The 14,153-nt window shown below is 41.7% G+C and overlaps 1 protein-coding gene across 8 annotated transcripts; it reads right to left on the bottom strand.

Annotated features, from left to right (window-relative positions):
* Positions 1-320: 320 nt before the first annotated feature.
* HNRNPH3 (heterogeneous nuclear ribonucleoprotein H3) lies at positions 321-14,045 on the bottom strand. 8 transcript variants are annotated; one of them, XM_079977359.1, is made up of 10 exons: positions 13,831-13,973; positions 5,243-5,361; positions 4,598-4,736; positions 3,888-4,072; positions 3,453-3,539; positions 2,348-2,463; positions 1,585-1,720; positions 997-1,077; positions 822-911; positions 321-618 (listed from the first exon to the last, which is right to left on the bottom strand). In XM_079977359.1, the coding sequence occupies exons 2-10, from the start codon at positions 5,355-5,357 to the stop codon at positions 542-544; spliced, it is 1,026 nt and encodes a 341-aa protein (XP_079833485.1). In that variant the 5' UTR covers positions 5,358-5,361; positions 13,831-13,973; the 3' UTR covers positions 321-541. The 8 variants fall into 8 exon arrangements, with proteins under 8 accessions (XP_079833485.1, XP_079833486.1, XP_079833489.1 ...); XM_079977360.1 differs by having other exon boundaries at positions 3,933-4,072; positions 13,831-13,970; XM_079977363.1 differs by lacking the exons at positions 4,598-4,736; positions 5,243-5,361 and having other exon boundaries at positions 13,930-14,045.
* Between the last annotated feature and the right edge of the window lie 108 nt (positions 14,046-14,153).

Below are 14,153 nucleotides of genomic sequence, written 5' to 3'. Positions count from 1 at the left end.
GGGTTTTTATATAGCAGTTGTGCATTAGGTCATTCCTGAACTCATGGCCTTCATGCCCAGCACAGTCTTGGGACATTCTGGTAAGGGAAGTCTTCACTGACAAAGGGATTGTATCAGATTAATTAAAAGAAGTTACCCTATGCTTTCATTTCAAATCTCAACAAATGTACTAGTACCAGTTTGATGGTGGTTTTATTTTACATCAATAAGAGAACCTACAGCATAACTGCTTTAATGAACCAAGTATCTTAAATGAACACTTTTGGAATATGGAACATACCTTTAGGAGCAGCTAGTATAAAAAGTATCAACATCAGTGGTTTGAATATAAAAAATTTATTTAAAGTCAGAGTATGCAACAAATAAAACCTACAGAACACAGATTTCCCCATCACAATCTGTTGCTTACCAAATAATGGGAAAACACATTCCTTCAGTCATTATAAAGTTTTCAATACAAAAGAAATTAAGTTTTGTAAGAAAGTCTAGTAGACCAGGTACTGTTTCCTTCCAATATACTTCACAGACACAATGCCACTCTTCAATACATTCCACGCCATCCACCGCCTCCCATGTTGCCTTGTCCATAGTATCCACCGCTATTTCCACTGCCACGACCTAGAAAGTAACAATAGTTACCCCACATTTGTTTAAAATGAAATACACACGAACTTCATCATTAGCATGCAACTCTTTCTCTATATGGTTTCTGTGCATGCAAACGATACAGCATTCTTGTTCCCGTGTTAACAAATACTTTATAAGACAATGAACCTTCGCATTATAAAAAGAAACCGTTTGCCTACCTACTTAAGACTTACCATAGCCACCCAAGCCATCAGGAGTACCATATCCTCCGCTGTAACTGCTGCCCATTCCCATTCTTCCAACAGAACCATAACCAACTTGATCTAGAAAACAATGTTCACTGTGGTTAGAATATCCAGAGGCTAGATAACTTTTAAGTTTGAATTAAAAATGTAAAATCAAGCATACCCATTCCATCTCTGCCGTAACCTCCCATTCCAGAACCACCTCCAGCAGTTGAATTAAGGAACAGCTCAATGTATCGATGTTCTTTAAAACAAACAAACAAACAAAAGAAATAAACACCCATAACTGAAAAGGTAATCAATGTGGATTCATAATTATGTACATGCAGCAAGGGAGTAATTTACAAAGTGCTTTCTGCCTGGCACACTGAATAGACTATAGCACCTTTCCATACAAATGGATACTCAAGAAAGGGTTGAAAGGTCAGCAGATGTGGCTCCGTGAACAACTTGTTCAATACTTGCAAGTATAGACTTCTTTAAAAACTCTGATGTAATCAAATCTTTTAAACAACATTCTTAAGACATGTAAAGCTCAGGCATGCTAATCCTAAAAGAAGTGATACTGGATTGTCTATGTTAGCATTTCATGTAACATGAAAGATTGCTTCCTTTCTTGGATTTTTTGAAAAATCGGCTGTTAAGTGGAAATTAAAACTAAACTAAAATATGCAAGCAGCTTGGATATTCAATGAACTACAAAGGCAGCAATCCTGAGCTTTCAACTGCTCCAATGTTTGCTATAACTTACGCATATGATTTTTATCTTTCAACATGGCAGTCACTGCATCTTCGTGTGTTACAAATTCTACATCTGCTTCTCCTGTTGCTCTTCCATCTGCTCCAATGTCAATGTGAACTCTTATAGGTGTCAATGGTGAGAAAAACTAAAAGTGAGCAATAGTAAGTTACCACTTGCAGGAACTTTCTCATATTGAAACAACAGTTATCTTAAGCATCTAATGACCATTTCACATGCTTTATCCAGGATGTCACACTCCTGCCTGCATTTACACTAATGATGCAAACCACCAGTTTTTACTCATTTGTTTTGAGCTACTATCATTAAAAAATAATTTGCCATCTTTTCTAATCTACATAGTCACTGCAGTTGATACTGTTTAACAGTTAGCAGTCAGAAACACTTGCTGATTTACTGCAAGTCATCAAGTGATCTGTTAGTACACCCTGACCACATTCGGCTTAGCTGTTATTTTTCTCCCCATTTGAAGATTTCAGATCATTTACAGCTGCAGCTGCTATAATTTATATTAAACCCAAGGTTTTTTAAAATTAAAATACCCTGATTGCATCTCAATTGCTATAAATTATTTTGAAAAAATAGCCATTAGAGCATTACAGTAATTTCATCATATCTTCAGGAACTACTTTAAAGTTGAGCCCGTCTGTTACTGCTGCAACAGTGAACTACTTTGATTGTTAAAGAGTCAGACCAGATTCTTAAACTCTTAAGATCTTTGTTTCAACCAGGAATTTTCGTCTACAATGCTTACATTGGCAATATCGTTTTCTGTTGCTCGAAATGGCAGTCCTCTCATGTGAACAAAGTGACCACCATGAAAGCCTGAGCTAGCATCTCCTGCTCCACCATAGCCGTGGCCTCCCATTCCTAAAACACAAAAGATTCAGTAAATGTATGATTTAATAAAGTTGTGCACATGCATTCCCAATATGTGTTTACTCCTCCTTGAAATTGTACTAGGTTATACACTAGAAATATCCTACTCTGGTTTAACTTTCACTAGGTGGCGCTGTGGGTTAAAGCCTCAGCGCCTAGGACTTGCCGATTGAAAGGTCGGCGGTTCGAATCCCTGCGGCAGGGTGCGCTACCGCTGCTCGGTCCCAGCGCCTGCCAACCTAGCAGTTCGAAAGCACCTCCGGGTGCAAGTAGATAAATAGGGACCGCTTACCAGCGGGAAGGTAAACGGCGTTTCCGTGTGCGGCTCTGGCTTGCCAGAGCAGCGATGTCACGCTGGCCACGTGACCCGGAAGTGTCTCCGGACAGCGCTGGCCCCTGGCCTCTTAAGTGAGATGGGCGCACAACCCCAGAGTCTGTCAAGACTGGCCCGTACGGGCAGGGGTACCTTTACCTTTACCTTAGGACTTTTTTGGTTCCTTCCATGCCAAATAATTACCCCCCCTCCCATTCTGACATGTAAAACAGTAGGTTTCCAACTACAGCGGTACCTCAGTTTTGAATGCCTCCATAGTCAAAACATTTTGGAACTCGAATGCTGAAAACCCAGAAGTAAATGCCTCGGTTTTCAAATGCGCCTCAGAAGTTGAACAGGAAACGTGGCTTCCATACTGAGGCTTCTGCTTTCAGTTTTCGAACGTTTCGGAACTCGAACAGACTCCCGGAACAGGTTACTTTCGAAAACCGAGGTACCACTGTACTCACATACTGGGACCAACAATTTTAAAACAGTGCACAGTATTTCTCCGACTTCAAAATAACCTGAGGAATTCAAAACAACCCCTCAGCTCTAAAAAATACCCTACTTAACAATAAAAAAGTGGTTCTTTTTTCTTTGCCTTGCGAGCCAGTGAGACGGCCTGATAGCTGAGGAACAATACTATAAAACTTGTAAATCTTACCTCTACCATCTCTCATTCTGTCATCATAGCCATCATTTCCATAGCCATAATTGTTATAGCCACCATACTCATCAAAGCCACCATATCCTGTGAGATTTAAGAAGTGGACATACCATGAAACGGTCTTTTTAAAATTCAGCTGTTATCACTGTGCATATAATCAGTACCTCTTGACATCAAATATATAAGCAAGTTTCTATTTATAAAGTTGTCAGGCTCAAAGACATGCAAACCAAGTTTCATCCACATTTAAAATCTCATTTCAGATGCCTCTCCATACCTTTTCAATCTTTAGTCACACGGCTGGTAAAAAAACTGATAGGTATCCAGATTTCAGACTTGGTATGTATTATAATTACTGTCATTTCTGTATTTCTTGACAAAACGTCAGGAACGTGAAAATGACAAGAGCCTGTGGTCATTAGATACACATACCACCGTCATATCCACCACCTCCTCGACGCATTCTGTCATACATACTTCCACGCCCAGCTCCATAATAACCCCCTCTTCCTCCCATTGGTCTATCATAGGGTCCAGGTCGCTGTCCCATCATTCTTCGTGGTGGGTCATAGAATCCTCGGATTTCACTCTTACTACTTTTGAAGATCTCAATATATCTGAGTAAAAAAAGATTTTCAATGTACAAAAGTAAGAATACACATATGTGATGTCTGGTAAAAAATACAGTAACAAGATGCACAAATGCTCTGAATTCTATATCTAGATAAACTTTCAATAAAAGTGTACACTGTTTTTTCATGTGTCACTTAAATTTTAGGAAATGTAAATGCAAAAGCAAGCATTTTAAGTTATATATTTTACTGTCTAAGAATTCTAACCGCATTTTAAATACAACAAATTTCTGAATCACACTCCCCCCGTGCCCCAGTAATAAATTCTTTGAAAAATGTCTGGCTATCATAGAACACCCTCCACAAAAAATGAAATATCCTAATTTTAGCAATCTACATAGTATTACCATTTCCCCCTCCCACCAAATCTACTATACTTCCCAAGTTACTTGGGGTGATTGTAAGGTTGTTGTTTTTAAATAGCCAGTTACTTTATGCTCCCCAACCCCCCAAAAGCAAAACTGACCCCCAACCCCCCGAATAACACCATCCCAAACTCTCCATCCCCACCTGTGCCCTATTCTTTCCTTGTGTTTCCCCAGAGCTTTTTCTGCTATCTCCTTTGAAGCAAACTGCACGAAGGCCTCCCCTGTGCTTCTCCCCTGGTAGTCCAGCGTCAATGTTATCCCATTTGGCACGATTTCCAACCCTTTAACCCAAGGACAAATAACCCCATCAAGGGGAAGAGTGTTAAAGTCTGAAACATTCCCATCTGTAGAAAATACTTAAAGCAAATCTACACAAATGCAAGAACATAGCTTAGCTTCCCCCTCCCCTACCTAACCCAAATACACACGCTAAAGATCTTTCATTAAACTTTATGGGTTTAGACATTCTATTACTGTCTCTTTGTTCAGACTACACAGCAACAGCTACATCACAAAGGCCCTCCTATATTGCATGATGTAATAACTACATACTCCAAATTCTGATTCATAGCAAGGTATCTAAATGGGTAAATTTTATATCCTACACTGCCAATGCAATCTCTTGATTAGTAGTATTTTAACACAGAATACCAAAAATTAGCAATCTAAATGTTAAACTGATTCCCCCCTCCCCCCTGAAATAGTCAATATAAATTAAACTATTTCAAATATCAATCTTGCAGACATAGAAACACTGAAAGTCACTTGACATTAACACTAGAGCTACCTTGAAAGAACTGAACGATCTCCTCCTTGCTGCAGCCAAATGGCAGACCACGCAATCGTACTGTTCCATCACTAGATGAATCATTTGGACCATTATGTTTCCCAGCCCAGTCCATTTTGCTGTTTAAAATCAAACACCATAAAAAACATAAACAGCAAATTTAGCATTTGAGAATCATGATTCACCCCCACCCCTTCCTAAGCAGGACTGTATTCATTAGCAGTATCTTGAAACATGCTCAGACATTGATTGAAGCATAATGCTGTGGTAAGTTACAACTGCCGTTGTCTAGAACTCATTCAGTACAACTAGCATGACCTGCTCATGCAGCCTGCCACATATCTACTCTCAATACCTCAGGTTCTCAAAAGAGATGCACTATCTATGAAGACAAATTCTACTGCTTGGAAAAGTGCAAATGACTCCCCAACATCTCTCACATTAGCTCAGCCATGCACTGGCCCAATCAGTACATATAACCAATCGTTGCAATCGATGCTATTCTTTAATTCATAGTGCTGCAGGCTGGTTAAGCCATTGAACTATTTTCTAAAATGCATATGGACTACTACATGCACACTTCTCTCCACTGTTAGCACACAAGCCACTTCCACATCTCCCTCCAATGCCAGCTAGAAGAGCCAAGGCAATATTCCTGTAGAGATTCACAGAATCAGGAGTTCTGACAACTAAGAGAGGCAGTGAATGGGAAGCAAGAATGGCATGGGGGTTAATGAGCACAGGATAAAATTCAGTAAACTAGGAAAGTGGAGTGGGGTGGTGGTACACAAGATAGAATGACCAGCAAGACAGAATGACAGCAAAGTAGAGAGGCAAGCCAAAGGTTTATTTTTAACAGGACTTTAAAGCTGCCATGCACACTTTTTCAATGTGAAAAGGTAAGGTATATTTTAATAAATAAAATTAATTTTAAAATGGAGTACTAGTAAATAGGGCAGGAATTAGGAACTACATGCATTTATGTTTGGGGAAATTCTGAAAGGACACTACTACAGTGGGACTCATTCATGATGCAACTTTGAGATGCATGCTATGAAAACCTCAAATGTAATATAAATTCTCCAAAAATGATGTAGTTCAACTCACTAAGAAGCTGTAATGATTATAAAATAATTTAAGTTTATTAAAATAATTTAATAAATTAGTTGCCAGTTGTTGGGGAAGAGCCATTTAATTTAGGTTGAAACTCACTCTACTACTATAGGAAGGCACATCTTCCCCAGTTTAGTCAAGTCCTGCCTAAGAACAGATAGGACTCTGATGCAAGGCTGGAGTCCTACAGAAGCCAATGTAAGAAGTTTTCTCCCATTCCTCCCCACTACCTGAAAAAAGACTAATTCCTAACAAATAACTGAATTCTCCATTGTACACATCTGAGGAAAAAACTTTTCAAAAAGAGGGAAAGGGGCATTACTGGGTCTGCTCGCTCTCACACACAGAAGGTCTCAGACGACATGCAAGAAATTCCTTCTTTTAAGCACAGGGAGGCCAAACGGCACACTGCAAGTGCCATCTCAGAACCTCATGATTTCATGGGGAAGATGGTCTTAGCTAAGGATATATCCCAACAGGCAGCACAGCAAAAGATTCAGCAAAGGTAAGACAGTGAAAAAGCAGACAAAATCACAACTGCCATTACTGAAGCCAAAGCTGTTCCAGCAGCAATACAATTTCTACAATCTATTCCTGCAAGTCCTGCAGCTAGCAAGCCTTTTGCTCCTGTGCACCTCAAATCCAGCCCCAACCTCTGCTCCGCTTCTGCAGCATCTGACAAAGTAAATCATTGAGGAAGAGAATGTTGCAATCAAGTACTGGCAGGAGCACCTATTTGAATTGGATGTTCCTCCTCAGTCCTTTAGTAAAAGCTTCCTAAAATCTTCAGCAGTAGGAACAAGAAGAAAAGCCTGAAACTAAAAATCTCATGTGCTCCCCATAGCAAGAGAAGAAAGCACGCCCATTTCTAACCCAAGCCTTTTTGACCAATCAATGAGCAAGGAATGGAGCAACCCTAGGGAGGGATAATTTACCAGGCCTACTAGAGCAGACGCCAGAGAAGAGTTTGCCCCATGGATGTCCCATGAGGTGTCCTTCTCAGCCATCCCAGTTACAACATTCTCTAATGCATCAATGGGCTGGCAGTTACATTCATATCTCCACATCCCATGATAACCAAACCCTTCATTAAGGAATTCACTGCAGAGGCCTTCTTAGATTCTCTGCAATTATTTTTCACGTCTATTACTTACTATGTCTCCTTTTCTGTCTACATTAGGAGACTATGGATCTGAAACTGAAGTTTGACATAGCCACTTGGAAGGTGAAAATCTGTTTAGAGACCCATTTGAACACATTCTTCCTAGGAGAGACCAAGGATAAGAAAAAGGCATTTCTTTTTCAACCCAAGCAGGAAATGCCTCCCAAGTGGTAAATTAACATTACACTCATCCTTCCATTTGTTCACAGTATCCAGACCAAGAGAGGTCCAGGGGCAGGGATAGCCTTAGAGACAAAGCTGTCAGTTGCACATCAGGAAGCTTCAAGTGATTCAACAAATACTGGAAGTCTCCTAAAGGTAAAGGTAAAGGTACCCCTGCCCGTACGGGCCAGTCTTGACAGACTCTGGGGTTGTGCGCCCATCTCACTTAAGAGGCCAGGGGCCAGCGCTGTCCGGAGACACTTCCGGGTCACGTGGCCAGTGTGACATCGCTGCTCTGGCCAGAGCCAGAGCCAGAGCCGCACACGGAAACGCCGTTTACCTTCCCGCTGGTAAGCAGTCCCTATTTATCTACTTGCACCCGGAGGTGCTTTCGAACTGCTAGGTTGGCAGGCGCTGGGACCGAGCAGCGGGAGCGCACCCCGCCGCAGGGATTCGAACCGCCGACCTTTCGATCGGCAAGCCCTAGGCGCTGAGGCTTTAACCCACAGCGCCACCTGCGTCCCGAAGTCTCCTAACCACAGCCAAATGGGTCTTTAGCTTAACCCTAAATGTCTTCCTCTCTCCATACCCATCAGAGCATAACTTACGAGCCTGACAGTATTCTACATGAAGTCTGGCCAGAAATTATGCAATAACCCTGCAGTGGTTCCTGCTAAATTTCCATAACCAAGCAGTCAGGAAGTGACCTGTACTGGTCATTTAGGTGTTTCTCTTTTCTGGTGGACAAATCACTTTTAATCTATACAAGGGCCAACTGATAATGAAACTACAGCAGATCTGCATAAAATAGGCTAGCCTCACATAGCCAGATGAAGCAGGAAGACAGCACAGATATGTTCTACAAAGCACAAACTAGTGGGAACCTTGCTTTTAAAAAAATTCTTCTTGAAGTACAAGGTCACTATAAAAGTGGAGTGGTTCTTTGGGAAACACCTATCCAATGAATTATGGACACACAGAGTCAATCGGTTCTGAACCTCTTCACACCTCAACTGACCCACAGTATCCACAGATTATTCACCAGCTCCTCTACACAGCAGAAGCAGTGGCCAAGAAGACGGCTATACATATCCTGCCCTCCATTTCTCTTATTTCCTAGAGTCTCTCCTTGCACTGTTTTCTGATTTCCAAAGGCTGAATCAATCAAAAAATGCAGCAAGGAGAGAACAGAGCTAAAAGCCCCATATAGCCAGAGCACATAGATCTCCAGATCTCCACTAACAGATAGCTACAACTCCATGGTTCCCCATAAATCTATTTCAGGGCTCAGTATTCTATTACAAACCATGGTTCAGTTTGAATCGATAAAAAAATGAGCAGAATTAACTATTCTAACAAGATTGTTCTAATATGACAGCTAACTATACCCTTTACTGCGTTTTTTGGGACCTTTATTTGAACCCATGACCAAGTACCCCTTCAATAAGCTTTTGCTCAGGACTGTATTCCTAGTGGTAGTGCCTTCAGTCTTCACAAGTTGCAGCAATAGCACCAGTTAACAGTTTTTTTCGCATCTTTCATTAGAGCAAGGTGAGCCCTAGATTTTTTAATTGCTCACAATGGGGCATATTATACAGACAGAGGAATCCTTGGGGGTGGGTTTAGGTGTAAGTACTCAAATTCACTTCAGCCAATTGGCTGATACTGTATTATAGAAGTAAATGCAGCAAAAGGAATAAAACCTCAGTCCCAGTTTGGTAAAGGTGCTGAAAAACATTCTGAAACAACAGAAGACTCCTGACTTGGAGACACTACTCTTGGACAGTTGAAAATAACATGCTCTTTCGCACCAGCTCAAAGAAATAAGTTATCACTATTACATTTTATTTTTTTATGTTGGGAGAGCACTTTACTGTTTCCAAATACTAGGGGTTGGAGTCATATATTATTTGCTTACAGTGTTTCACCCAGCTTTTCAACAAGTGATCTGCAAAGTGCCTAACAGTTATAAAAACCAACAGAAGTATAATAGCTTAAATATTTCTAAAAATAAACACAGAGGAGCAGAAGAAAAGAACTGGTACTCCTAGGTTACAAACCCTTTCTTTCCTGCAATCCTCTGTTGTCCTGTTCTGTTTAGGACTCGCAATGCTAATACGCTTAAGTACTTAGTGAGGTGAACTGGAATTTTCCCCTTTTAAATAGAAAAGGTTTCCACTAGTATATTTTTCTGTTGAAAGTTTTCCACTTTGAAAAATGCATTGTTTCACAAAACAATTAGTGACATAATGAATGAACAAAACACAAGTCAATTTGAAATGCATATAAAAAAGAGTCAATTCTAAAATCAAAACAGTGGTTAACTTTTTCCAGCTGCTACTCCTAGGAAGCACATGTTTTTCTTCAAGCAATCTACAATTAGTAAGTTAACTGTTTTCAATATATTTGTTTTCCCGGGCCTAAATAAAATCTAAATAATACTGAATTGTCATGTCTTAAAATATTTAGAAGTATTCCAATAAAAATAATTTTCAAGTAAAGCTTATGAGTGCAATTTTCAAGTAAAGCTTATGAGTCTACTCAAAAATATGTCTCAGTGACAGGACTGCAGTCTTAACCGCAGTAAGTTTGCAATCCTATATTGTACTACTTAACAGAGCTACACTGAACTCAATGTGGGATGTAATCCACTGGGAGCAGTCAAGTACAACATTCCTTGTTTTGCTAGAGTGGACATGCAAGGGAATGTTTGGTCCAGCCAGTTGAAGCTTCCTGGCCTGGAGCATCCTTCCTTGCATGTGACTAGTATGTGGGCATGACCTCCCCAGACCTGATAAAAGGCCAAGTCACGCTGCTACCTTCCTCTTTTCGACATTCCTGTTCGTGCTTCCTGCATCACCTGGACTGGACTGCTGGCTGCCACAGCAGTTCCCCAGGTTATCTCCCATATGGGGTAAACTTGTCTGTACGTGTTTGTAACTTTAAGCCTAAAGCCTGCCTTCAGGGATCACACTGTGTTCTGCCTGATCATGAATAAAACTACTTTTTACAAATTCTTACGAATAAGACTGTGGTGTCTTTATTCTTTTAGGAGGGATTCAAAAGGGGTCTTACCAGGAATATTAGAACATATCTCAATCTGGACAAGCCAGATTGAATTGCTTATTGTCTTAAGAAACTCACACGAGTTTGAAACCAGCTTTCTGCTGTGTGAGACAGGGAATGCACTCTGCTAAGTGAAGACTCTGCTAAGTGAAGAAACTTGCTAGCGCAAGTTAGGAAGGATATTAATAAACAATATATCTCCCCTGCCACCCTCAACATTCCCACACTCAATGGGACTTACTTCTCAGTAGACATTTTTATGATTACACTATATGCACTTTATTGCATTAACATCACATTAAAAATAAACTAACAGTGTTCTCAGTGTTATGAGTGCTGGCCCTTATGTAGCCAGAATGGCACTACCCAAGGGAGGTATTAGTATCCTCAGGAAAACCCTGAGTTTTGTAAAAGTACAAAGCCACCACCACCACCTCAGGGAAGATAAACTGTGTATAGAATGCTGACCAATTGCTGGGAAGGGAAAATTGGGGGGTGGAAGAGAGTGGCTGGAACACTCTGCACTGCAAAATTTTGTTGCAAGTTCCAGTTATCCAACTCAAAATTTTATGAAAATCCCACTCTGTACTTAACAATGCTTGGTTTATTCCTTCTCTTCCTGGTGCATGGCTTACCTTTTCAGAAAAAGGTATAACTCTAGTTCACCAAATTCTATACCTTTGCCCCCAGACTATTGTACATTTGCGTTTTACATCTACTGATCTCATCAGTGCAATCCTTTGTATGTTTATTTAGGTGTAAATCCCAGTTTTAAATGGAATTTACTCCTATGCAAACATATGGTTTTTGTCATGTTTGCTGTCTAAGCTGTCAGAACATCAATCTTGTAGTCTGGAAGTGATTATACCTCTTCTGGAAAAGAAGGGTGCATCTTTCCTATGCTTCCTGTTTGAAAAAGATGAAAGATGAGCTTTATCTTTAACAACCACAACCATCCAGTATGAAACTCCAGGTGTTTTTCCCCTCAAAAAGTTCTCTTGCAGGCTAATCCTAAAAATCCACCTAAGCTGCTACAGTGTAATACTGTCAAGAACAGCACCACTATAACCTGTAGCCTCCACTATGTGCTTTAAGATAACATGCAGTGCACAGAATTGTGCAGATTTCCTTTTATCCTAGGGACAGAACAGTGATTGAATCATGCAGAGAGACTTTAGAATTTGGATACAATAAGCCAGAGAGCCCATATTTCAATATGGTAAACAGGAGCAAAATGGAGATGCTAGTAAACAACACTAGTAAGCATTTCCCTCTTTTAGCACCTACCGGCATTAGTCTGCTTTTCATTTTTAATTCTAGGATTCTGAACTACACAGAAATTTGACCAGATTTACAGAACAAGATAACTGATATATTGCCATATGATCCCGCACAATAGTATGTAAGGTAATCTCTCATGGAACAACATTTGCATGCTAGTGTATGAAAGTTTTTAAAGCTGAGAAAGTTCTTCAGACAACAAAAAATAATACTTTCTGCTTTAAGACCTCTGCATAGTCTTAACAGTAGTTAAGCCAAATATTATTAATCAAAGTAATGCAATTAAATTAGAGAAAAGTAACAGTATGATCCTGTGCATGTTTACTCATAAGTCCCAGTGTGTTCTGTGGAACTTACTTCCATATAACTATGCATCCAATTGCAGCCTAAGTTATCTAGTGGCACATTTGGAAATCTTTCCATTGTAAAAACATCCCACTGCATGAAAGATATGTATCATTGGGGAAAACAGGTATTACTTTTTTTAATTGCCCTGGAACCATCTTTTATAGATATATTAATATTCACTATAAAAACCAAACTAAGTGAGAGAAGCTATGTTTCCCAAAACTGTAACAGAACCTATGTAGGTATGAACCCAAAGGACATGATTTCTTGACATAAATGACTTTAGTACTGTCATTTCTGAACATGTTCAAAATCTGTCCATGTAAGCATCTATGTCTTTCAAGTGTCTTGTACAGCGATTACTTTACCTACTCTATCCTTTAGCTTATTTCTGTTTTCAAAAGTAGATTAGCTGTAGAAATGACCTAGGTCAAATGGCTCATTTACAATCAACCTAAGTGTATTTTGGCTGATACACAGAAATATGTTGCGTTAGACAAAATGAAGAACTGCCACCCCTGCACTTATTATGAATCTTAAATCACAATGGCTTTCAGTACGGTACTGCCACTAACTGTGATGGTTGCAACGTTGCACCGATTTAGCTTTAGTTTTACTAGCACTTTCTGATTTAATCTAAGAGATGAATGAAATTTACCCTCTTACCCAAGCTTAAATGCTACTACGTGCGTTTTCTCGGATGTAATTCCCAAGGACTACAATGGGGCTCTTTCCCAAACAGCTGAGCAGTCAATCTCTTTACATCTCGTCATGAGTGAGCATGGCGAGGCGGGGGGCGGGGGAGCCGGCACAGGAAACTCCCCCCAACTATCAACAGCGATACAACACTACGCTCAAATCCTTGCCCGACACGCACAGACTCATAGCGCAGGCGTGAACTACCTTGGGCAGAGGGGGCGTGGCAGATCAAAGAATGCCCGCTCTCAGAAAGGGGGGGAGGGGAAGAATGAATCTCCGCCGGTTAAAACAGCCAAAGGAAGGCGTCCCCGTGCCTCTTTTTGTCAGGCCCGGGATCTGTTGATCTGTCGTCCCTACCCTCGCTCCCTTGGTTGCACTAGTGCTGTTAGCTGCCAAGTCGCCGGTCCCGGCGAGCCGTTGGGCCACGAGCGCCAGCCCCAGGCTGAAGGGCACCTCGGCCTCCGGCAGGCGAGCCAGTCGCCTCCCTGGCGCGCCGCCTCCGCTCTTCCCCCCCCTTCCCCCGCCAAATCACCGCCACATTCAAAATGGCGGACGGAGAGAATAGAACCCTCGCTCTCTCTCGCGCGCGGAAGCCACCGCTTAACCCTTCCCTTCCCTCCCCCGTTTATCCCGCCACCTGACCCAAGGCTGAATTTCTCAGGGAGCCGAGAAGGCGGGTCCGCCCACCTCGGCTCGTACTTTCCCGGCGCATCGGCGACGGAGTTGCCCGACCTCTCTCCCCCGCCACCCCACTCACCGGCAACACCTCACCCACTTCCCCAGGCGGTCGGCGCTAACGGCAGGGCTGAGACTCCCCCACAAAAGAACAAGGAAGCGCGCCTAACGGGCGGCTGACTAGCAAGCTACGCAGCTGAGGCAGACAGGATGGCGTCGCGGGCGGACGTATCGCGAGGACACGCGGCGCCGGGGACGAGAATTTCGCTCGCGTCGCCTAGGTGCAGAGCGTGACGCATGCGCCGCGGAGGAGAATGGGGCGACAGCCGTTTAGGTCGAGGGAGCGAGATGGCGGGGCGCATGCGCAGAAGGAAAGCCTTCCAAGGCCGAGTGTGCAGTTTAGCG

The sequence above is a fragment of the Podarcis cretensis genome, assembly GCF_951804945.1.
Source record: "Podarcis cretensis genome assembly, chromosome: 5".
Taxonomy (NCBI): domain Eukaryota; kingdom Metazoa; phylum Chordata; class Lepidosauria; order Squamata; family Lacertidae; genus Podarcis; species Podarcis cretensis.
Note: the sequence above shows the minus strand (reverse complement) of the source record. Positions and strands in the feature narration are given on the sequence as shown.

Bases quoted from the DNA above. Each gene is read 5' to 3' on its own strand.
- HNRNPH3 (XM_079977359.1), bottom strand. From the start codon at position 5,357: ATGGACTGGGCTGGGAAACATAATGGTCCAAATGATTCATCTAGTGAT. The intron at 4,073-4,597 runs GTGGGGATGGAG...TTTTTTACTCAG, and splicing joins AAGGAAAGAATAGGGCACAG to ATATATTGAGATCTTCAAAA. The intron at 1,721-2,347 runs GTAAGCATTGTA...GCTCACTTTTAG, and splicing joins CAGAAAACGATATTGCCAAT to TTTTTCTCACCATTGACACC.